Source organism: Amborella trichopoda, chromosome 1, assembly GCF_054954075.1.
Source record: "Amborella trichopoda isolate Santa Cruz 75 chromosome 1, AtrichopodaSantaCruz75HAP2 v2.0, whole genome shotgun sequence".
NCBI lineage: Eukaryota > Viridiplantae > Streptophyta > Magnoliopsida > Amborellales > Amborellaceae > Amborella > Amborella trichopoda.
The window spans coordinates 14,111,008-14,138,142 of NC_142336.1; the positions used below are offsets into that span (position 1 = coordinate 14,111,008).

At 35.8% G+C, this 27,135-nt stretch overlaps 1 protein-coding gene across 21 annotated transcripts; it reads left to right on the forward strand.

Annotated features, from left to right (window-relative positions):
• Nucleotides 1-11,436: 11,436 nt before the first annotated feature.
• On the forward strand, nt 11,437-26,548 carry LOC18444534 (uncharacterized). Of its 21 annotated transcripts, none has more exons than XR_016051878.1 (8): nt 11,437-11,553; nt 14,656-14,820; nt 15,609-15,714; nt 21,739-21,915; nt 24,318-24,836; nt 25,028-25,089; nt 25,611-25,701; nt 26,349-26,548. XR_016051878.1 is itself a non-coding variant. In XM_088861588.1 (8 exons), exons 1-7 carry the CDS (start codon nt 11,515-11,517, stop codon nt 25,682-25,684), a joined length of 1,161 nt encoding a protein of 386 aa, XP_088717714.1. In that variant the 5' UTR covers nt 11,437-11,514; the 3' UTR covers nt 25,685-25,701; nt 26,349-26,548. The 21 variants fall into 21 exon arrangements, 16 of the variants coding, with proteins under 16 accessions (XP_088717714.1, XP_011627197.1, XP_088717734.1 ...); XR_967012.3 differs by having other exon boundaries at nt 25,620-25,701; XR_016051890.1 differs by having other exon boundaries at nt 24,408-24,836; nt 25,620-25,701.
• Nucleotides 26,549-27,135: the final 587 nt, after the last annotated feature.

The window sequence follows — 27,135 nt, forward strand, 5'->3', positions numbered from 1 at the left end:
TGACGTCATTGTCTCGAAAAATAATTCATTTTTTTTAAAAAATGAAATGAAATAATTATTTCTGCTTATTATCATGAATTTTAGGCGCGATAAATTTTATGCGCATGTGACCTCATTATCTTGAAAAATAATCTTTTTGATAAAAATTGTGATATTTTATCTATGTTAGAAATTTTGAATGCTGTAAATTAGAAAAATAAATTTATTTATTTTTCTTGTTCATTGTTAGAAATAAATGTGATATTTCTGCTTTTAGTAAAATTGTGATATTTCTTTCTACTGTTTTGAATATTTAGACATTGTAAAATTCATGTGTAAATGACTGCCTTATTATTTAAAAATTGACATTTTTGCAATTGATTATAGTATTGTTGTGAAATGTTTATTTGTGAATTGATATTCCATAAATTGTGATAATTCCGTATTCTTGAATTTTTATAAGAGTTTTTCTATACATATTAAAGTGGCAATTATGCTAGAATGCCTTTACAAACTGCTACCTTTCTAAATTTGAACCCAAAATATTTGATTGGTTATTTTTGAAATGTTATAGAGAGTGACTGTTATTAATGGTTTAAGTGAAATTCACATTAATGGTTTCAGTGATATGTTGAGTACATGATATTGCTGCTTTCGAATGTTTAAAGAGATTTAGAAATAATTTAAGTATGCAAGTGAACTCATCCGGTACGCCGGTGAGGTATAAGTGGACCTATCTGGGACGTCGGTAGGGATTAAGTAGACTCATCCGGTACGCCGGTGAGGTATAAGTGGACCTGCAGGGATTAAGTAGACCTATCTGGGACGCCGATAGGGATTAAGTGGACCCATCAGGACGCTGATGGGGTATATAGGTGACCTACTTGGGACGCCAGTAGGGTATTTTGTGAAATCCTTTGAATTATGTACTGCCGTTAAAAGTGTTATAAGCATTTCAATTATTCGGATTATACTTAATTATGCATTTACTGAAAGTGAAACTAATGATGCATTTCTGTTAATAGATCTCATTTTGGAAAATATTGATATCTTTCAATCATGATTATTTTTAGGATTATGATGATCACTTACTGAGTAGCCAAACTCATCAAACTATGGTAAACATTTTTTTCAGGATAACTGCGGATTCATTTTGAGTGCTAGTCAAGATCAACCTTGGAAGATACTGTTGTTGTACTAGCTTTCTTTATTTACTTTGTAAGACCTCGCCACTGTAAATTTGTCCTATCAATAGATGTATATATGTTTTGCCTGTCACATCTCAGGGATAACAGTATTGTAAATTCTTGGGGTGTGACAATTATGGTATCAGAGCAATAGGTTTAAGATCCTTAGGAAATTTAAAAAGAATGTACTTAAAAATCACATTTATTGTGTGTACAGACAGGGATAAAGTCAAGATCCAGTATAGCTGAAGCCAATATGGAAGGAATTCACAAAGCCTTGGAAAATATGGTTGCTCTAATGCAACATCAGATAGAAAACAACAATCCACCCAGGCAGTCAGTTACAGGAAATGGTGGAAGCAATATCGAACAATTTAAGAAATTAAACCCACCTTCTTTTAAGGGTGCTGTAAACCCACTGGAAGCCGAGGGATGGATTATGCAATTGGAAAAACATTCGAGGTTATGGAATGTCCTGATGATAGGAAGGTGGCCTTGGCAGTTTTTATGTTAGAAGGTGAGGCACAACACTGGTGGCGAATGGCAAAAGGAGTATTGGTCAAAGAAAATAAACCCTTGACTTGGGAAGTATTTCTAGAGGTATTAATGAAAAGTATTTCCCAGATTTTATTCGAGACCAAAAAGAAATGGAATTTCTAGAATTAATCCAAGGAAATAAGACAGTAGCACAGTACGAGACCAAGTTTACTGAATTGGCCAGGTTTGCACTACATATGATTAATAATGAGGCAAGAAAGGTGAAGAAATTTGAAAGGGGTCTTAGGCCAGCTATTAGAAGCAGAATATCAGTCTTGAAATTAAGAACTTATGCTGAAATAGTGGATCGTGCCCAAATTGTCGAAAAAGATTTTGAAGATTACCAAAAGACGAAAAATCAGAACAGTCATGTTAGACCTACATCATCTAATCGACAACAGTTTGAAAGGCCAAACAAGAAGCCAAGGCCCTCGCCATTTCAAAACCCAATAGAACCATGTAGAAAATGTGGGAAAAATCATGGATCAAGCCCTTGTTATTGGAATACCGAAGCCTGTTTTAAATGTGGAAAATTGGGACACCAGATTAAGCAATGTCCTAGCTTACAGACACAACAGCTTCCAAAGCAGGGAGAGATAGCTCTAAAGCCTCAGATGAAGGGAAGAGTATTTGCGATTACCGAGCAAGACGCTCAGGCCTCAAAATCAGTGATCCAAGGTACTCTTACTATCTTCCAAAAAGTAGCTCATGTTTTGATTGATCCTGGATCTACTCATTCATTTGTGTCACAACACTTTGCATGCCACTTAAAGGTAGAACCAGAACAATTAGAATACATTCTAGAGGTAGCCACACCGATGGGAGATTCAATTAACACCAATATAATGTACAAATCATGTGTAATAAAGATAGAAGAAAAGGAACTGTTGGTTTATTTAATACTCCTGGAAATTCAAGATTTTGATGTAATCTTAGGCATGGATTGACTTTCTGCATACCATGCAAGTATTGATTGTTATAAGAAAATTGTTACCTTTAGTATTCCGAATCAACCAGTATTTTACTTCAATAGTGTCAAAGAAGACTCCCCATCATATTTAATCTCTTGTATTCGAGCTAATCGCCTCCTTCGAAAAGGATGTCAAGGCTTTCTTGCCTATATCAAAGAAGATAGGAATGAAGAAATAAATTTGGATACCACTCCGGTTATCCGAGAATTTCCCGACGTTTTTCTTGAAGAATTGCCAAGATTACCGCCGGACAGGGAAATTGAATTCTCCATTGAATTAGTGCCAGGGGTAGCACCAATTTCTAAGGTACCTTACAGAATGGCTCCTGCAGAACTTAAAGAACTGAAACAACAAATTGGAAGAATTATTAGATAAAGGTTTTATCAGGCCCAGTGTGTCACCTTGGGGTGCTCCAGTACTGTTTGTCAAAAAGAGAGATGGGACTATGAGATTGTGTATTGATTATAGACAGTTGAACCAAGTGACAGTGAAAAATAAGTATCCATTACCTAGAATTGATGATTTATTTGATCAATTACAAGGATCACAAGTGTTTTCAAAAATTGATCTTAGATTTGGATACCATCAGCTTAAGATTAAAAGTGAAGATGTACTCAAGACAGCTTTCAGAACAAGGTATGGCCATTATGAATTTTTAATCATGCCTTTTGGATTAACCAATGCACCAGCTGCATTTATGGATTTGATGAATCGGATCTTTAAGCCCTTTTTGGATAAATTTATTGTGGTATTCATCGTTGATATTTTAATTTATTCCAAGAATCAGAAGGAACATGAGCAGCATGTAAGAATGGTATTGCAAATATTAAGATAAAAGAAATTGCATGCCAAACTTAGTAAATGTGAATTTTGGCTTGAACAAGTGACATTTTTAGGACATGTCATATCAAAGGAAGGTCTATCAGTTGATCCTTCAAAGGTTGAAGCCGTTGTTAATTGGAAACAACCAAGTAATGTGACTGAAGTTCGAAGCTTTTTGGGATTGGCAGGATATTACAGAAAATTTGTAGAAGGATTTTCTCGAATCGCAATCCCATTGACTCGATTGACACAGAAAAATGTCAAATTTGAGTGGACAAGTGAATGTGAGGAGAGTTTTCAAGAACTAAAAGTTCGATTAACTTCAGCACCTATTTTAACTATTCGTGAGGGGAGTGGGGGATTTGTGATTTATAGTGATGCTTCACATAAAAGTTTGGGCTATGTATTAATGCAATATGGGAAAGTAGTGACATATGCATCCAGACAGTTGAAAGAATATGAGAAAAAATATCCAATTCATGATTTGGAGCTAGCTGCAATAGTATTCGCTTTGAAAATATGGAGGCATTATCTATATGGTGAGCAATTCGTAATATACACGGATCATAAGAGTTTGAAATACCTTTTCTCTCAGAGGGATTTAAATATGCGGCAGATAAGATGGATGGATCTCTTAAAAGATTATGATTGTACAATCCATTATCATTCAGGAAAAGCTAACGTTATGGCCGACGCTCTAAGTAGAAAATCTACGGGAGTCTTAGCTCATCTAATGATCCAAGAAATGCGATTGTTAGAGGAAATAGTGGATTGGCATCCAACTCCGTCCATTAATGGTGTGGTAAGTATGATTGCCAATATTAAGGCAGAACCCCAATTAATCCAACAGATTCGATTGGCACAAAAGAAAGACCCTCAGCTTATAACAATTATAGAAGAGGTGAAACAAGAAAAGAGATATGAATTCTCTATATGTAGTGAGGATTTGCTAAGATTCAAAGGTCGGGTTTGTGTCCCGAATGATGAAAGTGTAAAGAAAGCTATCTTAGAAGAAGCACATCATTCTCGTTATACAATACATCCCGGAAGTATTAAAATGTATCAGGACCTGAAGAAAACCTTTTGGTGGAATAATATGAAAAAAGAGATAGCACTATTTGTGTCTAAATGCCTAACATACCAGCAAGTAAAAGCTGAACATCAAAGGCCCGCTGGGTTGTTGCAGTCTTTATCGATGCCAGAATGGAAGTGGGAGCACATCTCTATGGATTTTGTCTCTGACTTGCTTAGAACAAATTCAGGACATGATAGCATTTGGGTCATTGTGGATCGGTTGACCAAAGCTGCCCACTTTCTACCGATTCGCACGACGTACACTTTGGATCGACTGGCTCAGTTGTACATTAAGGAAATAGTACGATTGCATGGAGTTCCTGTCAGTATTGTATCGGACAGGGATACTCGGTTTACTTCTAAATTTTGGGCTAGACTACAGCCAGCCATGGGGAGGAGACTCACCTTTAGTACTGCCTTTCACCCCCAAACTGATGGACAATCGGAGAGGACCATCCAAACCTTGGAAGATATGCTGAGGGCCTGTGTTATTGACCTCACAGGAAGCTGTGATGACCATTTACCCCTGATTGAGTTTGCTTATAATAATAGCTTCCAAGCCAGTATTCAGATGGCACCATATGAAGCCCTGTATGGAAGGAAATGCAGGTCACCCATATATTGGGACGAGGTTGGTGAAAGAAAGCTTTTGGGGCCAGAAATTGTCCAGATAACCACAGATAAAATAGCATTAATTCGTGAAAGGCTCAGGACAGCTCAGTGTCGGCAAAAGAGTTATGCCGATAACCGAAAGAGAGATCTTGAATTTGAGGAAAGTGATCGAGTTTTCCTAAAAATCTCATCAATAAAGGGCATTATGAGATTCGGCAAGAAAGGAAAGTTGAGTCCACGTTACATCGGACCATTTGAAATCCTGGAAAGAATCGGAGGTGTCGCTTATAGACTTGCCTTACCACCCGAATTGGTAAATGTCCATAATGTCTTTCATGTATCTTCACTACGAAAATATCAGCCCGACCCGTCCCATATCTTAAAATATGAACCTTTACCGATCAGGAAGGACCTATCCTTCATTGAGCAGCCAATTTTGATACTGGATCGAAGGGTGCAAGTGTTGCGTAACAAGGAGATTCCTTTAGTCCGTGTATTATGTCACTACCATTCAAGAGAAGAGTCGACTTGGGAACGAGAAGACGAAATCAGAGAAAAATACCCCTATCATTTTCAGTAGTCAGGTACACAAATTTAGAGGACTAAATTTCTTTAAGGGGGGAAGAATGTAACAATCCTAAAATTTCAAAAAAAAAAAAAAAAAAAGAGAAAAGATGCTTTTAAATAGGTGATGGTCTGTTTGAGTATGATGGTCCTTGGAGACCATCACTATTTTCAAAAGTTTTTGCCTTTGCCTTTGCTTTTGCTTCTTGCTGCCTGCTGCTCGCCACGTCCTTTAGCAGACGTGGTTTTCGTATGTTAAAAGCAGACGCTTAACGCGACACCTCAGGTATGAGGTAGAGCGTAATAAAATATTATAATAATACGTTATAAGAATTTAAATAGGGGAGGTGAGCACTCCCACTCTAGAAAATTTTAAGATCTCTCTCTCTCTGGTCGAAACACCGTGAACTTCGCTCTCGAACCGAATTTTTTTATCGGAAGCTCCCTCTCAAATAATTGTGGGTAAGTGACATCGTCTTTCTGAAAAATAGTCTATTTTTAATAAATAGTGATATTTCCGTCCAGGATCTTTATTTTATAAGTTTTGTGTGTAATTGACGTCATTGTCTCGAAAAATAATTCATTCTTTTTTTAAAAATGAAATGAAATAATTATTTCTGCTTATTATCATGAATTTTAGGCGCGATAAATTTTATGTGCATGTGACCTCATTATCTTGAAAAATAAATCTTTTTGATAAAAATTGTGATATTTTATCTATGTTAGAAATTTTAAATGCTGTAAATTAGAAAAATAAATTTATTTATTTTTCTTGTTCATTGTTAGAAATAAATGTGAATTTCTGCTTTTAGTAAAATTGTGATATTTCTTTCTACTGTTTTGAATATTTAGACATTGTAAAATTCATGTGCAAATGATTGCCTTATTATTTAAAAATTGACATTTTTACAATTGATTATAGTATTATTGTGAAATATTTATTTGTGAATTGATATTCCATAAATTGTGATAATTCAGTATTCTTGAATTTTTATAAGAGTTTTTCTATACATATTAAATTGGCAATTATGCTAGAATGCCTTTACAAACTGCTACCTTTCTAAATTTGAGCCCAAAATATTTGATTGGTTATTTTTGAAATGTTATAGAGAGTGACTATTATTAATGGTTTAAGTGAAATTCATATTAATGGTTTCAGTGATATGTTGAGTATATGATATTGCTGCTTTCGAATGTTTAAAGAGATTTAGAAATAATTTAAGTATGCAAGTTGACTCATTCGGTACGCCGGTGAGGTATAAGTGGACCTATCTAGGACGCCGGTAGGGATTAAGTGGACTCATCCGGTACGCCGATGAGGTATAAGTGGACCTGCAGGGATTAAGTGGACCTATCTAGGACGCCGATAGGGATTAAGTGGACCCATCAGGACGCTGATGGGGTATATAGGTGACCTACTTGGGACGCCAGTAGGGTATTTTGTGAAATCCTTTGTATTGCCGTTAAAAGTGTTATAAGCATTTCAATTATTCAGATTATACTTAATTATGCATTTATTGAAAGTGAAACTGTTGATGCATTTCTGTTAATAGATCTCATTTTGGAAAATATTGATATCTTTCAATCATGATTATATTTAGGATTATGATGATCACTTACTGAGTAGCCAAACTCATCAAACTATGGTAAACATTTTTTTTACGATAACTGCGGATTAATTTTGAGTGCTAGTCAAGATCAACCTTGGAAGATACTGTTGTTGTACTAGCTTTCTTTATTTACTTTGTAAGACCTCGCCACTGTAAATTTGTCCTATCAATAGATGTATATATGTTTTGCCTGTCACATCTCAGGAATAACAGTATTGTAAATTCTTGGGGTGTGACAGTATTGCCGCGACCTTTCACAGGCTGCGATAGGTATCACTATCTACGATAGACGCGTAACATGATGAGATCCACGGAGAGAAAGGTAATATAGGGTTTTGAGGTCTCCTAAGGAATTCGGAAGGTGAAATTGTCTTTACTTGCTCTGGATGTTTGCACCCATCTACAACGAATGAGACTGATATATTGGAGTTAAAGAATAGGGTGCAAAAGCTACTTGCATAACATGATAAACTTCAGAGTGAATGCCATTTTTCTAATGCTATCAAATTGTGCAAAAAGCCCAACATGATGCCATGATACTGAAGATTAATTATGGAGAAATTTAGTATGTATTGATAGCCAAGGAGGCCATTTTTCTACATTTAATAGAGAAAGCAATACAACTAATGTGCTAGCTGAACAGGGGAGATCATAGTGGGGGGATTAGTTCCCAAATTGAGAGGGAAGAAAGTACGACAGATTATGATGTCTTTATTTTTTGGCAGGGTTATTGGCTTATCTTGAGCATCATCAGTTAGAAAGATGAATGGTGATGATCTCTACTCATTTTCGGCCAGGCTTTTGTTGTTTTGTTTTTCTTTGTCCTTTTTGGTAAAGGAAATTTTTTTATATAAAGTTGCAACCTTATAATAAAGAAGTAAGTGTATCTAAAAAATCCAGTAGACAGGAGTGTTTCGAAGTTGAAAAACCTTTCAATTGATTATCTCAACCTCTAGATATATAGTTATAAGAAAAAAAAAAAAAACTAATTTCAAATCTTGAAAAGAATGTATCCCTTAACAAGTTATTTGGACCTTTTATTTTCAAAATTTTCAAGTATTTAAATATCAGCTTGATCTGTGCTATTACTGAAACTCTAAATTTCATAATTAAAGCTGAACATGGATTTTCAGGCTATTATACGATTTCAAACACCAAAACTACATCTCCTAGCAAAATTTAGAGGGGCGCATCTTACTTGTATAGTAGTATAGTATAATGTAGGTACTTTATCTAAAAGGAAAAGTTTATATAGAGTCAATGATCTAAACAATCAAATTAGAACCTATCTTAAAAATTTCACTAGAAGAGGTTATTTAAATGCCCAAATATCCTCAAATTGATCATCTCGACATCAAGATACGTGGCCATGAGAAAAAAAATGGATTTCAAGTGATTGAAATAGTACATCTTATAACGCATTTTTAGACCATCAATTTTCAAGATTTTGAAGTTTTCATGGATCCGCTCGATCTACACTATTTTTGAAGCTTTAAATTTTATAATTAAAGATGAAAATATATTTTAATGCTATAACAAAGATTTTCAATATTACCATATTTTTGAAAGTGGCCTTTACTTTGATTGTTTAGAGCCTTAACTCTATGCAAACCGCACCCTTATATAAGTAAGGGTGAGGTTCGGCTCTAAACAATCAAATTAGAGCCCATCTTTAAATTGTATCGAAAAATGTGGTTTCAATATTGGAAATATTTATAATAGCCTTAAAATATAATTTCATCTTTATTTATTAAGTTTAAAGCTTAAAAAATAGTGTAGATCGACATATCTATAAAGGCTTGAAAATCTTGAAAATTGATAGTCCAAAAATACGTTATAAAATACGCTATTTTCAAAACTTGAATCTATTTTTTTCTCATGTCCATACATCTTGATGTCCAGATGATCAATTTGAAGATATTTGAACATCAAAACAACTTCTTCTAGTGAAATTTTTTGTAGTAAGTTCCAATTTGATCATTTAAAGCGTTCCCTATGTAAGCTTTTCCCTAAAAGTAAATACTTTCATTATACAAATTTATACAACAAGGTAACTTTGTTAAATCTCAAAAACAAATGGAGAGAGAGGAAGAGGATGAGAAAGAGGGAGATCGTCAAATCGGTCAACGTATCTTTTGACTTTTAGATGACAAGTCAAAGAGGCGAGAGAGAGAGGAGAGAAGCCCGGAATTTGAGACTGATGAGCTGTCCAGTTGGTCTTATCCTATTCATCGTTTTCAGGACGGCGTTACTTGCGCAACAAAAACAAGACTTAGTTGATTAAATAAAGGACTGTTTTTTAAGCCTTCACCACCACCAAACCACGAACACAAAGTACAAGTTATCATCCGTCACCAAAGAAACCCAAATTCCGGTGTAATGCAATCAAAATATGGATATCCATATGTCCTTTTCAATGTCGCTTTCTAAAGGGGGACCCAATTAAAGCTTAGACAAACCACTTTATCCTTCATTGGAAAACTAAATTAGAATCTTACCGGTCTTTATTATCAGGATGAAGTTTCCACTGACCCTTGGATTTGTAAAAAACAAATAAAGCCTCACATCAAATCTTTATTCGAAAAGCACTCTAGGCATTAGCAATTTTCACGTGGTTTGGAAATCAATTTTCAAGGCAGACAATAAAATTTGAAACTCAAAAAATGATATAAATTTTAAAGTCTAGATTATTTATTGCAATATATGTTTTTTAAGAACTTGAAATCCTAAATGGTTTTTTCACAACTATAATGCTCAAGCTGATTGATTTAAATGTTTTCAACACTTGAATTGAAAATTTTGATGAGTAAGAACTTGAAATCCTAAATGTTTTTTTCACAACTATAATGCTCAAGCTGATCGATTTAAATGTTTTCAACACTTGAATTGAAAATTTTGATGAGTAATCAGGTGAGGCTTTACTTATATTGATAGGGATGCAGGCTACCAAACTATTTTCCTTAATTTTTTTTGTTATGTAAACACTCACCACCCATAAATAATTTCTTTGAATCTCTTGTTTGGATTTTGAATCAAACCTCCAATTGTTATTAATTACATGGGTTTTGTTTAGAACCAAATAATGAAATACTCATTAATAGAAAGTATGTATATTGTAATATCCCTTGTTTTTTACCTGTTCGCTTAATAAATATAGACGTTATTTTGGGTAGGTATTTTTCACGCATACATTTTGCCCTGCAAGATAAATACAGTTACAATTCTCATTGCAATATTGGAAATTTATTGAAGATTTAAGTGGAAAAAGCTTTTAATATGACATGCAGAGCTATTTTAGGCATTTTATAAAGGAGGAGGTATGACCTCATTGAGGGTATGAGCATAATAGTTGATTAAGATTTGTGTTGAAAAACAAGTTTTGATGATGACAATGATGATAAAGGAGAAAATATGCAATAAGTTTATTTAAAATTTAACATAGAGATGTCAAAATCACTCATAGCTGTTAAGTGTAGAATAAATGATTAAAAGCGTATCATTGATTGTGCATGACATTCAATAAAAAAAATTTAAAATTTTTGGACTCATTCTTAGTGTCAAATTGATTGTGCATGACATTCAATAAAAAATTTTTAAAACTTTTTGACTCATTCTTAGTGTCAAATTTCAAGTGGCTAATAATGATCGTAATAAAAAAATGGTCCCCTAATATAAATTTCCTCTTATTACATAATTCATTCAAAATTACAATTTAAGCATTGAAAAACCTCTGCATCGATCATTTCTACTTGAACATTATGTTTATAAAAATAAATTAGGATTTAAAGCTTTAAAAATAATATATATTACAACAAATTATCTAGACCGTCAGATTTCATCCTAAAATTATGTGTTCATAGATCCACAATATTTGTACTATTTTTTAAATTTCAAATTTTATTATGAGCGTTGAAAATTGATTTTAGAACATCATAAAGATTTCCCTTGCTCTCAAAGTGCTTTCGTGACAAGAATTTAAGATGGGGCTTTATTTTGTTTTCATAGAGCCTAGGCCTTATAAAATATACTTACGCTGTGCTCGTTTCGCAGAAGCCAAATAATATATATTTGGAAGACGCCTCGCTGGGGGTAAGCTTCGCCTAGACGCACCTCTCTCTCTCTATCTCTCTCTCTCGCTCTCTCTTTCTGGTTTTCCGTATGAATGATCAGAGCCCAATTCCTATCGCCTTTCATCAGGTTGTTCTCTAATTCCTCTTTTTTTTCTGTCTTCTCATTATTTTTGTAATGGTGATTGATGCTGGCAATTCTTGTTTGATCCTTTATCTATCTGATATGCTGTAATGAAATTTTATCTGTTTTTTAGTTGGATACACTTTCTTTGTTTTTTTTTTCTTCTTTTTTGGTTGTTGTGAATATTTTTCATGGGTTTCTTAGGGTTTAATAGCTATTAATGTTTTTGTTTGTGATCATGCTTTATTCTATTCTTATCTTTTCGTTTCCAAGTTTTACAGTTCTTTCTTTTTTGTTTTTTGGGATTATGCGTGATCAATTGTGGGGTTTATTGTCTGGGGTCATCTTAAATGTTTTTATTGAATTTTTTTCACATAACTCTGTTTCTGGATAAATTTTCTCCATTCCGTGTGTGTTTTCTCCTGCTTTGTGTTTTTTTTTAATTTGATTCTTTTATTTCATGTCTGCTGTGACATGTCGATCCTTTGGATTTAGTGTTAGGACTTGATTGCATATATGCTTTATGTTTTTTGAGGTGGCACCACCGCAGTTGAACTGCTTAATTTGTGCTTTCTTCAATTATGTCTTCCTTTCTTTATCTCTCTATTCTGTTAATTCTCCATTAAAAACAAAGGAAAACGTTGACCACACCCTAACTCTTGAGACAAAAACAAAGAGACAAGGGCTATCACCATGATCAGCTAATTTTTATTTAATAATTCTGTTAAAAAAATTAAACACAATTTCATGCTCATAAAAAAAAAGGAAATTTTCTTGGTTATGGATAGTATCAGGAGCAAAAGTTATAGTAGTCTTAACATTAGTAAGCTCAGCATCACCTACTAATTATCACTGGGACAATTAGGTCAATTAGAGAGGTATTAGAGAAAGCTTTGTGTCAGCTACTTGCCCACTACATAATCCAGACCATAAAAAACCTTCCTTCTAAACCCACAACAAACATAATTAGGCATAATCACACACATTATGGAAGACTAAAATTTGAATCCTCAATACATAAACCAAAACCCAGCAATGCATAGAAAAGATTGAGAACACAAAAGCTATGACATTAGCTGAATAAATCAAATATACGCACATTAAAACACTCGAGGACCGCAAAATACAATTTCTCTGTGACATATGCAATCACATTGCGACAGTTGTAGCTGTAAATATATAATCAGATCAAAGAATCAACCTAGAAAAATTGGAAAAGGTCATATACGATTAATTTACAGTAAATGACAGTAATTTTTACTCACAATAAATTACTGTAAAATTACTGAATTTACAGTAAATAACTATAATGCTTAGTAATTTACTCTAAAACTCAGGCAAAAATATAAAAACTTTGTTTGCTGTAATTTACAGTAAACAAAATAGAATCCTAATTTGGGTAGTATGTAAATTAGGATCTCAAAAAAGGTATGTAATTTATCACAATCTGTAACTTACTAAATTAACCCTAATCTATCATCTGTAAATTAGAGTTTTGCGGCCGATAATTTGTGAATAGAGAGGCATTTTCTTCAAATGACAGTAAACTGTAGCTTTTTTTTTTTTTTTTTTAAGAAGCACAGTTTGATTTCGAGACCATAGTTGCCAGGCTCTCTCAACATATGTGGAGATTCCGCTTTGGAATCTCACTCCAGTGCTCCGAGAAAGCGATTTCAAGGTATATCAATATTTAAATTTTGCAACATTGATCCCCTACTACTAGTGTTCCCGATTCTTACTGTTAGGGATCATGTTCCCAACCTTGGTTTTAGTAATTTATAGTCACCTAGCAATACAACTGTGTTTTTAATATGATTGCCTTACTGGCTAAAGTGATCCCTACTTTAAAGAGTGCATATAGTCCTAAACTATACACACTCTTTAAGGTTGTCACTAAGATCCCCAAGAGGTTGGGATCAAGAACCCAAGAGGTCGGGATCAAGATTCTCAAGGTTGGGATCTCGATCCCTGACGTTTGGGGATCTAGATCCCTAACACATGCAGTGCACGGAGCCACGGACAACAATCCTAAGCATAGGGTTTTCATGATCCCCTGCTCTTTGTTGCGTTCCCAATCCTAGTCTCGTCCTGTCTGATCCTAACAGCTACGTTCAAAACAGTAGGCCCTCTGTTTTGGAATTAGGGTTCAAAACCATATTTGAAAACCTAAATTGTAAACCTCTTTTTGTTGTTTAGGGTTTAGGTTTTCGTGCCGATTGCAATCTAAACCTTGTGCAAAGATTAGGTTTCAAAAATGTACTAGGGTTCAAAAGATTGTTGTATTGTAAAGTAGGGTTTCAAAATTGTACTAGAGAGAGAGAGAGTCCCCCCATCCTTAGTTTTTGGTGATGGAGCCATTCATATCCCTGGTCAGTGTTATCTATTCCCACTACCAGATGCGAGTTTCCGGCCAATTCATGGCTAGCCCAAACCTGGTTTTGGGCTGTCCCTGTTATCATGCGTGCCTTAAAGTTTGGGACTTCTTATATGTCTTGAATCAGTTTTCTAGAGAGCAGTGTTTTGTGAGGTGGAAGATATGTTTTGGTTTCTGGGAGGGGGGGAAGGGAGAAAAGGGGGTTTGGTGTAAATTTTTTAGGGACTTCAACCTTTTTGGATGGGTAAGTCACCAGAGTAGCCCCAATTTAAGTATGGGGGTTTTTTTTTAAGAAATATTCTAGTACCTAGACACAATTTAATGGGTGAGGCCCTAAGTGAGGTTAGCCACTTGCCCAGCCACTTGAACTAGGCCTAGTTTGAGGTGTTATGGGGATGCCTCATTTTTTTCCTGTGTCACTTTTGATAGCATAGGACTTAACCACAGTTTCTTCCATCTAGGACAAGAAATATGGTAGTTCCAGTTTCACTGAGTTTTGTAATAAATCTTTTCAGTTACAATGACTAGTCAAAGTAATACACAAATTTTAGATTAAGATATTTGTCCTTTTGTACATCATCATTTGAGGATTACTAGCTTACCCTTTAATTGGACCCTGTGTACTTTCCTTTTACAGCTTTAAACTACCAGATATCACACTCTGTTTTACCTTGATGCTTTGTTCATCAATGGTCGAATTATTTGGCTGATGAGATTCTTCATTGTCTGGTCAGGACTGCCACCGACATTCTTCTGGGCCTGTACTGCATCAGGTATTGAGGCAGGGTCAGAGCTTCTCTGTTGAATCTTATGCAACTGAGTCATCCCTCGTCAATATGGAAACTGGGAAGGTGCCTAATGGAGATGTCAGGAAGGTCTCTCGTCAAGATATCCAGCTGGTGAATTTTAATTTTTATCCTACTGTAAATGATGTAGCCATGTGTGGTGCACAAGTGAGCATGTGTATGTGTATGTGTGTGTGTGGTTGGGGGGGGGGGGGGGGAGACAGAGAGATAGAGAGAGACAGAGAGAGTATTGCAGATTGCTTTTATTCCTGTAACATGCACATGTGAATTGTTTTTTGTGTTGTGGTTCTGTTCTGGATATTATTCATTCCTTGTTGGGGGGGGGGGGGAGAGAGAGAGAGAGAGAATTGCAGATTGCTTTTATTCCTGTAACATGCGTGTGTGAATTGTTTTTCGTGTTGTGATTCTGTTCTGGATATTATTCATTCCTTTGGCCATGACTTTCCAGTTATGTATTGAACCTAGATTGTCGACCTTTGAGTTCCTCTATTTATGAATTTCCAAAAATGTCCGTGAAATATTTTATATGGTGCACTTGAAATAGTGACTCCTTTCTGTGCAGTACCACACAGTTGTAGCGTCTTAATTACACAGTATCTTGTTTCATGTTCATTTTCCAAGTAATTTCTATCTTACATAAATTTGTTTTCATTGCAAAATATAATGCCCATGTCAGCTCATAGTGGTAATTGTGTGCCAAGAATTTCAGTAGCGAATCAATAACATGCTATTCGTATCTATACTTGTCAGCTCAAGCTTCACTCATAGTTATATAATTATGATAGTGTGTTTGAATGGATTGTTGTAAAATTTGAGATTTTTATTCCTATCATCCTCACCCAAATGTGTCTCTATTTGTTTCTTTTCAATATTGTGAGCAGGTGCAAAATCTTATAGAACGGTGTTTGCAACTTTACATGAACCAAAAAGAAGTTGTGTACACTCTCTTGGAGCAGGCAAAGATAGAACCTGGTTTCACAGAACTTGGTACGCTGTTAGTATCTTGTTTGTTCCTTCTTAAAGGCATTTGATCTTCTTGGATCTTCTCATGAATTTTGTGAAATAGATATTGCGAGTTGGCCCTTCATGTATGTTCCATGCTTACTTTAGATTACTGTAAGTCAAAATGGAGCAAAGTCATAGTTTACTGACTTGGCCTCGTGTTTCATGGTCACTGCAGAGCATCAGCTGGGTTAGTGTAAGACTTACCTGAGTTTCAGAATGATTTTGCTAAACTAACCAGAGTGATGTTGACTCGAGCAAATTTTTACTTCATCTTTATTTTAAAAAAATAATACAAGTCGGAAACTGAAAAGAAAAAGACTATAAATATTAGAACAAGAGTGTTCAGGAGAAAGCCAATCCGTACCAATCAATTCCTTTTCATGTCTAATGTGGGACTAAGTCATCACAAGGCTCCAAAAATCAGGACTCAGACTAGGCTAGGCCTATGCTTCAGACCTTTCGACTTGGTAAGAGGGTGGTGTGGTTAGGAATTTTTCCTTTAAAAGATTGCAATAGGGTTACTTAGGTTGTTTTATTTTGTGGAGATTTCAAGGGTAGTGGTGTCTTTTATTATAGTTGATATTTTTTATGTCGTCTATGCTTTTAGAGATTTTAAGAATAAATTTGTCAAAGCAGGGTTAGGTTAAATGAAGGGTTATGATTAAAATTACTTGCAGGTCAAGTTAGAGTTTTCTCATGAACTATTTCGATAGAAATGGACCTGCGTGTTCATTCGGGCATGGACACGTGTCAAAAGCATTAACCTTAAAAATAGAATGTTAGAAACAACACTTCTGTGCCCATACCTAGATAGTATAAATTTCATATATTATACATTCTTTTTAGATTTGATATGAAACCATAAAATGTTTTCTATAAAAATTCAGTAGAGAAAAATAGGGGGATCTCAATTTCATTCATACTTCTTGTACCATTCTGAAATTGGTGGCATCATAATATGCTGTGCTAAAATTTCCTCCCAACTTTTAGGTGGGAGTAGTAAACCGAAGTTTTGATGGGATCTCTAAAATAAAACAAGTACATTGAAAGGTTACTCTGTAGATTAGATAGTAAAAGCTCACAGAAATTATTATTTTATGGAATATTGGTTCATTCGGGTGGGACCGCATTTCTACAATATGCAGTCCCAAGGTATAAAGCATCCATCTTAAAGATGGATGCAAATAGGTGGTCCATCTAAAAACAATTGAAACTAACGGTCCAAATGTTTTCTTAATAGAATTATTATTTCTAATTTTCAAAATTTATTTATTCTTTCATATTCATGATTTCCATGTTAGAGATTACATGTCCTTAAAGAGGCGACTCATTTCTACATGGACTCATAGAAACCATGTCCTGATTTTATTTGATCAATTCATTAAAAATTTGATTTTGTATTTGTGACTTGTCTATAAAGTAATGGTTAAAATGAAAATATTATTTCCAAAGGAAATAAAATCCAAACAATGACAGAAATATGTTATATGACATTTTCTCCCATTGGAAACATATTTCTAGAGTATCGAAATGCATCTGTTTCACACACATGCACCAAAGCTGTGACACATGTTGCCATGTTTTATAGCTCATAAATATGTGAACCATTGTAAAGGAAAGGAAGAAAGAAGAGTATTTTTTAAGGACTTGTGAACAGTTATGTATCTTTGGGCAGACCCCTGCAGAAAGTGTCACATTGACACTTCGTGCTTTCCTTTTTGTCATATGTCAACACTCCACCGATGTGGCAAACATGCTTACTGCATGTGTCATCCATGATAGGTTTCTAACATCGGGTATTGAGATTCCATGTTAGTTGTGATGACCAAATGGCACAGTGGGACTTCTATGTAAATGGTTTATAAAATGAGTGTCAGTTGGGGAATTGAATTTGGCCACAAAGTCTTAAAGTTTGGGGCTAGCACTTTACTACCACTCCACCTCTGGTACTTAATGACATATTTTGCAAAACATTTTGTGAATAATATGGTATCAAAAGAAGCATTACTTAAAAAACAAGAAGGAAGAATAGACAATATTTTCAAATCTTTTCACATGAAATGAATTTGATCATATGTTTCTTTTATTTCATATGATTTCTTCTAATTTTCTTAAGTTCTATAGAAGACACTACTAGCATATACTCCTGCTGTAAAATATACATGTTCCCTAGGGAAGAAGGCCATGTTTAGGGTTTTTTTTTTTACCTGAATTTTTTTTAAATCATCTTTAATTCATTTTGTACACAATTTCAAAAAAAAAAAAAAAAAAAAACGATTTAAAGTTTTTAAACCCTAATTCTGTCCATCAAGTGGACAGCTAGAGTCGATTTTGAAAAGAAAGGTTTTTTTTTTTGGTGGGGGATGGGGGATGGTTTGATTTGAAGCATTCTTTTGAGCTTTCAACCTATTCTTATAAAAAATTTATTTCTTGTGATGAATAAAACTGATTTGAGTTTCGTGTCAAACAAACCCTCCTAAAATGGTCTCTTTGTTTGCTCAACATGTGTACATTGTGGTACTGCAGGACTATATAATAATCATCTCCCCTATGTATAAAAATACTGGTATGGACATGTTTCGCCATTATCGCTTTTTGGCGGAATGCACTGGACACCTATGACATGCACTAGACGTGACACCTATGTTGGTCTCTTTGTACCACTGCTTGCAGGTAGAACTAAACATCGCACCTAGCCCATGCTATAACATTCGTCGAATCCCCCTCTACAACTACCTCTTGCCCCCAGGATCTAAACTTCCCATACCAGCCCGCACTTCTCTCGTGTGCCTCATTGGAATCACAAGTTCCAAGAGGATCAGAGTAGGTCATGAGGATTTTACCCTGATGATCACTCAAAATTCCTCCTTCAGCCCAACCAGCTTTCCCTAGCAAGCATCCATTAAAATTCAATTGAAGTATACTTTCAGGGGGGGTACCCACCTTGCGACTCTGATTTTTCTTTGTATCCTACCTGATGCTCTCTCTAGCCACTTATCCTGGAAATTGAGTGAGGAATACCCTGTAATTTCTTTCTTCATTCTGACCCATGCAGTGACTGTGGCCATGGGTTCGCCTTCAATCCACTCCTCTTCTCGCACTTTTTTATGCCTCCTACTGTTCCTTTAACTCAGATGGCACCCCGTTGGCAAAATTGTTGCCTCCATGTTGTGAGACCCTTTTTGGTAGCTCTGGAGAGAACCACTGCGCTAACAAGCCCTCTACTGATTCCAGCGCCTTTCATTGTGTGCAGAAGATATTCAATGCAAACCCCATAGGCATCTCGCTGAATTACATTGTAAGAATGGGTATGTTATAGGTTCACCTTCCTCTTTTCACAATATGCATATGTGAAGGAATAATGAGGCCTTCTCTCCTGAGGTTATCTATGTTTTATAATCCCATTCAGGGTAACAGCCATGCAAATGCCTGTACCTTAGGCAGTTCTGTATGCTCCATATCTTTCTCGAGATCGAGTTTTCTTTTGAGATCCATGTGAGAGTCTAGTAAAATGATTTTAGTCAGAATGTCCCTTTCTTGCTGGGGCTCCAGATCATCATAAAAGAAGTCCTGTAACTCAGCAAGGGCACTAATGAACTAATCAGCCACTCCATTTCATTTTGCATGAAAGCTCGCTTAAGGTTTGGGGTCCATACGGCTTCTCAAGCCCAGCCTTCTACAACACATTTCATTGTGACTTGCTAGTTTGCGGCCAAGGCAAACATACCAGGAAATATTTTTTTCTCCATTTATGAACTGGATCTAGATGTATATTTCTTCATTTATGAACTGGATCTAGATGTATATTTCTAGGAGATTCCATATTTAAAATGTCGTTGGGAATTTAACTGTCATATCTGAAAAGAATAGATTAAAAAGTCTTGTTTGAAATACTTCACTAAAAAAATATATTAATATTAGTTTTGCATTAACAGAGTTGCTAATTTTTCTTTGACCATGAATTTATACTATTGTGATATGTACATGTTTGGTTCTAAATGAAATATCCAAATATTTTCCCTTTCTTTTGAATATCTATTGTTGAGAGTGAAAACCACTATTGATGAGGTTTTGAGGTACTCTGTGGTTCTAGAGATAGGGAGAGAGCCACCAAATCAAACAATAACATGCTTTCCGTGGTTCCAGAGGGACAATACCATTCCAGAGGGAGAATACCATTATACACTATGTTGGATACCATATCAGCCAACCATAAACGAAGAAAAAAGCAGAACAAATTAGGCCCAAGAGCGAGGGGAAAAAAAGAGAGAAAAATCATAAAGAAGCAAACGTAATCAAACTTATAAACACAATTCTAAATTGAAACGAGTTAGATCTTCTACATCTCTAGATTAAAATCCCAAATCCCCAATTTGTCAGATCATTTAAACCCATTTTATTCCCAAGAAAGATAACCAAAAGTTTGAATAACAGGCTACATTTTTTCAACTATCACTACATGGTGAGTTCAAGTCTAGGACCTGACCTTTTAGCCAAACCCAGCAGCTTGTGTCAAATGGCAAGTGATTCAGCACTGAAGAAAGTAAACTCCATAGAGAAGAATTGGATTTAGTGAGAGAAGGGCATACAGGGTTACAGAGAAGCTGATTTTGTGAGAATTAATGAACTTAGAGAGCCAGGGAGAGGGGTTGCAAAGTGTTGAAAAAAGGGATGACATGGAACCCCTCTTGCTGAGCATGGTTCTAGCCTGAAAATTGTCCAGGAGAGAGTGCATGATAAGCGGGGGCGGCGGAGGCCGGGGGGAGCCAGGCGTGAAATTTTGCCAATCTTGATATCAGGTAGCTATCGCGAAAATGTAATTACTAATTTTAGGTTGTCAGATGTGCCATTGGTGTTTCAAAATCATTTATGTTTTTTGATTGCCCAATATTGCAAAAAGGTCATGATGTTTGGTGCAAGCAAATAGGCCAAAATTGTGCAAGCTTATGACTACAAAAGGAAAAAGAAAATGAAAACTTACTTCGAACCTTTGTTACCAAATTCTTCATTCAAAGGACTCAAGACAAACGTTTTCTTTCCAAGAAAAATCCTCACTCTTATCAATGCAACTATAGCTTTTTTAACAGGGAGTAACTTGGGAACCAGTCGGAAAATGAGAACTCTTCAAACACCCAACCCCTTGTTGTGTCCATTGTCCATACTATAATCTTTCAGTGAACTAGTACAATACCATATTATTAAAGGACTGCTAGTAACTGAATTATCTGTGGTGAAGCTCCCAAACTGATGATGGTGATCAGAGCACAATAAGTAGCCACAAGTATCTTCCTTAGGAGCGATAAGTTCCTCCTAATTTTCGCTCATATTTGGAGGAAGAAAGCCCTAAGAGGGCCTCCAAGAAGAATAAGAAGAGCAAGAATAGTTTGAATGTTTTTTTTGGGTTTTTGAGGCTATTTCAGATTTTTTTAATTTATTTTATTGCTAGATCAGTTCGGGACTTTTTAGATATTTTAATTAAAGTTAGGGAGTTTAGTTTCAAGTTATACTTAAGTTAGGACTTTTTGGTCAGAAGTTAATCGTATGGATAAACAAATATTGTCCAAAACAATAATTTTCCAATATAAATAAGGGCGTGGATGGACTGAAGAGGCATTCATGTATTCCTCTTTAAGAAAAGAAAAGACTTTGTCTCGGGAAAAGGAGCGTAAGGCTTGGGACCTAGGTGGGAGAAAGCCTTATGGTTTCTCCAAAGTTGTTTGTGTCAAAGTGCTTTCTTGCTGATTTTCTATGTTTCCTCAAGTTCTCTACATCACAAACATATCATGTTTACCTTCTGCCACCCCGTCTTTTGGCTTACAGTAAATAAATATGGTATAACTAATGAACATTAGATGCCTGCAAGACGAGTTTTGACAGGAATGCATTTTTCACTGATTTTATTTGAAATATCTAATTTAGTAGCATGAAGCTATGTACTATGCAGAAATGAAGAATGTTTCATCATATTTTTGTTTCTACATTGATCCCTTTTTTATTTGGTTACAGTTTGGCAAAAACTTGAGGAGGAAAACAGAGATTTCTTTAGGGCCTACCATGTCAGATTGTTGCTGAAGCAGCAGATAATGGTTTTCAATGAATTGCTTCTGCAACAAAGTCGGCACATGGCGCAGATGGGCTCAACTGCAGTTCCTCCTCTTTCAAATGGATCTTGTTCGACTCCATGTACGTTTTCTGCACAATTTCCCTTCATTTTGGGGGATGCGTAATGTGCGCTTAAGCTTTTGAATCAGTTGTGAACAATCATAACTTTTGCATTTTTATCTCAACACTTCATAATAGAATCGTTATCTGCATCCATCTTGGAATAGAACTTGATATGTTATTTTTACTGGAGTAACTTAGTTTAAATGTTTTGAGAATTGAAGCTCTTGTTTCCTTTAAATCATAAGCAGGGCCCTTTCACAATGTTAAGAAATTGATTTGTGTGACTTGCTTACTAGATTGTGGACTTTCATCTTGTTTGTAATTGTGGTAATATTTCTCTAATCTGTGCTTTCTTCCACCCTTAGTATTTCCTTTTATCATCAACATCCAAACTAATTTTCAGATAGCGTCCAAAGCCCATATTTAATGTCATTTATGTAAATAGTTTGTAAATTCTGCAGAAAGTTGCATTGACATTGGCTGGGTTGTTGATGTTGGATGTGGCAGCCTGGAATTTATTCAGACACAGCATGCCCTATGATTCAAACTTTGCGACCAAAATCGCTTTTTCACTCTTCTTGTATTTCAAATGATCCTGATCTTTTGATGGTTAAACACTGTCTCCTGCCGGGAGCAACAAATATATATATATATATATATATATATATATATATATAGAGTCAATTTACATCCCTCTTCAAAAGTAGGAGATAACCTCCCTTGTCAAAAGTAGGAACTTTGAAAAATTGCTTTTCTTGTTTGTAACTTATGTACTGCAAGTGCAATGGACTGTAAACAGCATTTATCTTTTTCTGCTATATTGCATATTCCGATAATTGAACCTGGAAGCTAGATTTCCATCTTATGCACGAGCCCAAACTGGATGGGCTACAGATCTGCGTATGTAGTACCATATATGCGTGCAATTTTTCTTTCCTTCTTTTATTTTTTTGTAGTATGTATGTGGTGACATCTAGAAGACCGTTGATATGTTTTGGGAATGTCATTTACTCATTTGCATGACCTTCTATATGTTTTTCAATCCTCACATGTTATTGCCATTGTTCCTAGTATTGTTTTTTTTTCTCAATTGTTCCTTGAAGTTGTTGGGATTGGGAGTGGGATCAGAATCATAATCGGGATCCACAGCAGGGAGTCTTGAAAGGGTAGTAGATCCGTATAGTTGGGAGCATTGTCCATGCTATGCATATGTTAGGGATCTCCATCCCCAGATATTAGGGATCTCGATCCCAACCTTCTAGAGATCTTGCGCCCAACCTTAAAGAATATATGCTGTTTAAAACTGGAAAGAGTATACATTCTCTTTAAAGTAGGGTTCTCTTTATTTGTAGCCAGCAAGCGATGCAAAGTAGAGTTGCATTGCTAGCAAGCTATAAATAAAAATTATCTTGGTCTTTAAGGTGGGGTTCAAGATCCCAAACAATGGGGTCAAGATCCCTAATAGCGGGGATCGAGTTCCAAAAATTTTAAAATTGAGATCCCTTGAAGATACCTTTCCCGGATTCCTAGAGCGAGATTGTGGAGTGGGATCACCACCTAGGTTGGGAGATCCTAGCAATTATGCCTTGAACCCAATAAATAGGGGTGACAAAGTTTTCTTTTAATTTTGAGTATCCAAAATGCCTTTTCAAGAGGTGAAGTGTATTATTGGCCGATGGACTGCTGGAAATTGCAGTAGTGTCATCACTATGAAGAAATGATGGATAGTGATCTAGAGATAGGCCGACCCACCAAAACCTCTCCATTATTGTTTTGTCATTGTATTAAGTAGTGATGACCTTGATGGATAACGATTTTCATTAGGCCAGAGGAGTGTATGCTTTCCCTTTTTGAAAACTGTCTCCCTCCCTCTCAACAAAAAGGATAAAAATAAAAAAAATACAATAGCATCATCACTTGAACAATTGTTTAGAGACTGTGGGACCTCTCAAAACAGGCTTCTCCCAATGGTTCTCCACTTCCATTCATTTCATTCAACAGTGAATGACCTTGATGGACATTGGTTTTCATTAGAGGACCGTAGTATGCTTATCCTTTTCGAGATCTTCCTATCTCTCCCCCAAACTAATGCAGTTTCAGTGCTGTCTGAGGAAGGGATGTACAGTGATATACAGGTCGTGGGTCCCACCAAAATACGAAATCGTCCCGTTACTGCTGTTCATTATTACATGACAGTGGCGACCTCGATGGACAATGGTTTTCCCAATCGAACTGGCTAGTGTACTTTTCTGAGAACACTCTCTCCTCCCCGAACCCTCTCCCCCCACCCCCCCTCCCCAAACAATAAAAAGAAAAAGAAGAAGAAACCAATGATTTCTTCCCAAAACACTTTTCTGTATGCATCATGGGTCTTCAAGAATCTATATTGCTTCTTCTTCTTTTTTCTTTTTTTCATGTAGTGCAACAAGCACAAGAATTCTATGTTATGAATCAGCCAATAGCTCCTTCAAGACCGGACATGCATCACCACCATCATTTGGCTCCTTCAGCTGCAGTTATGAATGGAGGTGGAGGAAGCTCCATGCCTCACCCTCCTTTGCGTTGCATGGATGAAGCCTCTGCCCCACCTTCAAGTATGGATGTCTCACCAGATTCAATGGCAGTTTTGCATTCACGCTTCGGTATGCTTAATGGAACCAATGGCATTGTACCTAAGACTGAACCTGGGTTCCCAAGCCATTACCCATATGCCTTTGGAATAGATGGGAATGTCCAAGATAGCAACCGTGTTGGAGCTATTGGAGATGATGGTGTTGCTTCACTTAATGGCGTTGCTTCGCTTAATGGAGGGGATTTGAATCCCCAAGGTGTGGGAGCTGGGTTAGATGACATTGGAGGACCAGCATGTGGATTCTTGGCCAATATTCCTCGCAACTTTAGTCTTTCTGATTTGACAATGGACATGTATCAGAATGCAGGTCTCTTTCTCTCTCTTTCTCTCTCTCTCTCACACACACACACAAACACCCTCACACACATGCACGCACACATCCCACAGTTGAAATACCTTCCACACATGCACGCATACATCCCACAGGTGAAATACCTTCCATTTGCCAGGACTGATTTTTTCTCTTTTGGTGTTTAAAGACATATTCGACTACTACAGGTCTCCATTTCTTGCTACACAGCCAGACGGCTTTCTAGGGTCTCCAAAAAAGGAGTGCCAAGGTGAGATTCTTATAGGGGTGGCAACGGACCCGACTAGACCCGGGACCCGACCTCGGGTCCAGGTATGGGTCTAAATTTTGGACCCAAATACTATTTGAGTCCGGGTCTGGGCCCAGCCGGACCCGACCCGTACCCTTAGTCATAGGGTATATGATGGCAATCATATATCTTTAGGCGCACTAGGTGTTCATATTGTCATAATATTGGCAACATTTACAGTATTATTGGCAAAAAAAAAGCTCATAGTTATAGGTATATGATGGTAAAAAAAGGGCAAAAAAAAAAAGAAAAAAAGCTCATTAGTCATAGGGTGGCAATGGGTCCGACCCTACTTGGGAACCGACGAGTAGACCCGGGACCCGATAGGTCCGAATATGGGTCCAAATTTTGGACCGGAATACTATTCGGGTCCAGGTCCAGCTAGACCCGACCTGCTGCCCCCCCTAGATCCTTATGATGCAAACAAATTTTCGGACTTCTTAAAAGTTTAATGTTTTGGGTATGTGATTTACCTTTGTTAGTAATAACAGGAGAGGAGGGGAGGCTGGATACCATTTCAGAAGCCTTGAGTTATGAAGAATGTGGAAGTGATTGATAGGATTCTCCTCCTTGGTATAACCCCCCTGATCCAACATTTTAATCATATTTGAAATTCAGAACTTTGTGATCACAATATGAAGAGGTTCAAGTGATAAGTAATATATGGGATTTTCAGACCAACTGTTATATCTGAACATTCATCTTGTTTTTTTTAATTTTTGTCATGGTTTATCAAAAAGTTTGTTGTGGGTCATTTTCTTTATACAAGACATAATTTTTATGTCAGTTTAAGCTGATGCATTATTAATTCATTATCTTGATTTTATGAATCTCAATAATGACTCTGGGTATTCGAAACAACATAATTTTTCTTTTAGTGCCTAGTATTTTATAGTGTTTTCCAAATGCTGGAATATATACTTTATTCAAAGTATGGTATTTAAAATTGTTCATGTATTATGTACTTTTAAGAACTTAGGAAATTTAAGCTTTCATATTGGTTTTTGAGATAAATACATATTGAAAATAATGAATCTCAATGAATTTCTCGTTTCATTAGCATCCCATCAAAATGCACCCTGAAAATATCCTGTTGAGATAAATACGGCTAAGCGTACAAGTTATATGTTTGTTGCCCTACTTATTACTGATGTTAATTGTTGTTTAATTGGAAGAAGCATGTCGCTTTTGTTTAATCCTTCGTAATTGGGTCTTTGCAGGGCGACAATTGATCAAGAGAGATGATAGGTGATATGTGTACAACTGTTCATAGCATTTTGAATTGAATGACCAATTTAATCCGGCATTTTAACTTGATTGTTGACATTGGCTTGAACTTGGGAGTATATTGGGGTTGGAATAATACTTGAAATGGTTATAAGAATTGATTTGTATGTAATGCAGTTAAGGTTTTCATAAAGTTTCCCTTGAGTTTGGTGTAAATTGGTGTGTTTCTTTTTTTTACCTGGTTAGTTGGTACAAAATATTCTGAAACCTTGTTAATCTCAAGATCTGGTTTCCAAGTGAATAATGTTTAATAAATTGTATCATCCAATGTTGTAAACAATATTTCGAGACTCACCTAGGACCTGGGACTCGGCCAAATCCAGAGGCAATTAAGCCAAGTTGTGCAAGTTTACAAAAAGCGAATAAGAAAATAAATAAAAATAAAAATAAAGAGGGTATGCCGCCGAAAGGGAAAAAAATCCCGGGCCATGCCTCTCCCTTTCTCAAAGACTCGTGGATTTACATGCGTTGCACGTAGATCTACCACAGGAAATAAATGTCTGTAAAATGATCAAATAAAATTTATAAATTACTTGGAAATACTAAAACTTAGATAAAAGAGTATAAAAAAGAAGGGAAAATTGTTTCATGCAGGCTGGATTGTATTTCTCCAGCTTGTATTTCTCCATGTGCGGTCTAAAATCAATGGAAACTAACGGTTCAAATGTTTTCTTACTAGAGTTATTATTTTTAGTTTTTAAAATTTATTTATATATTCAT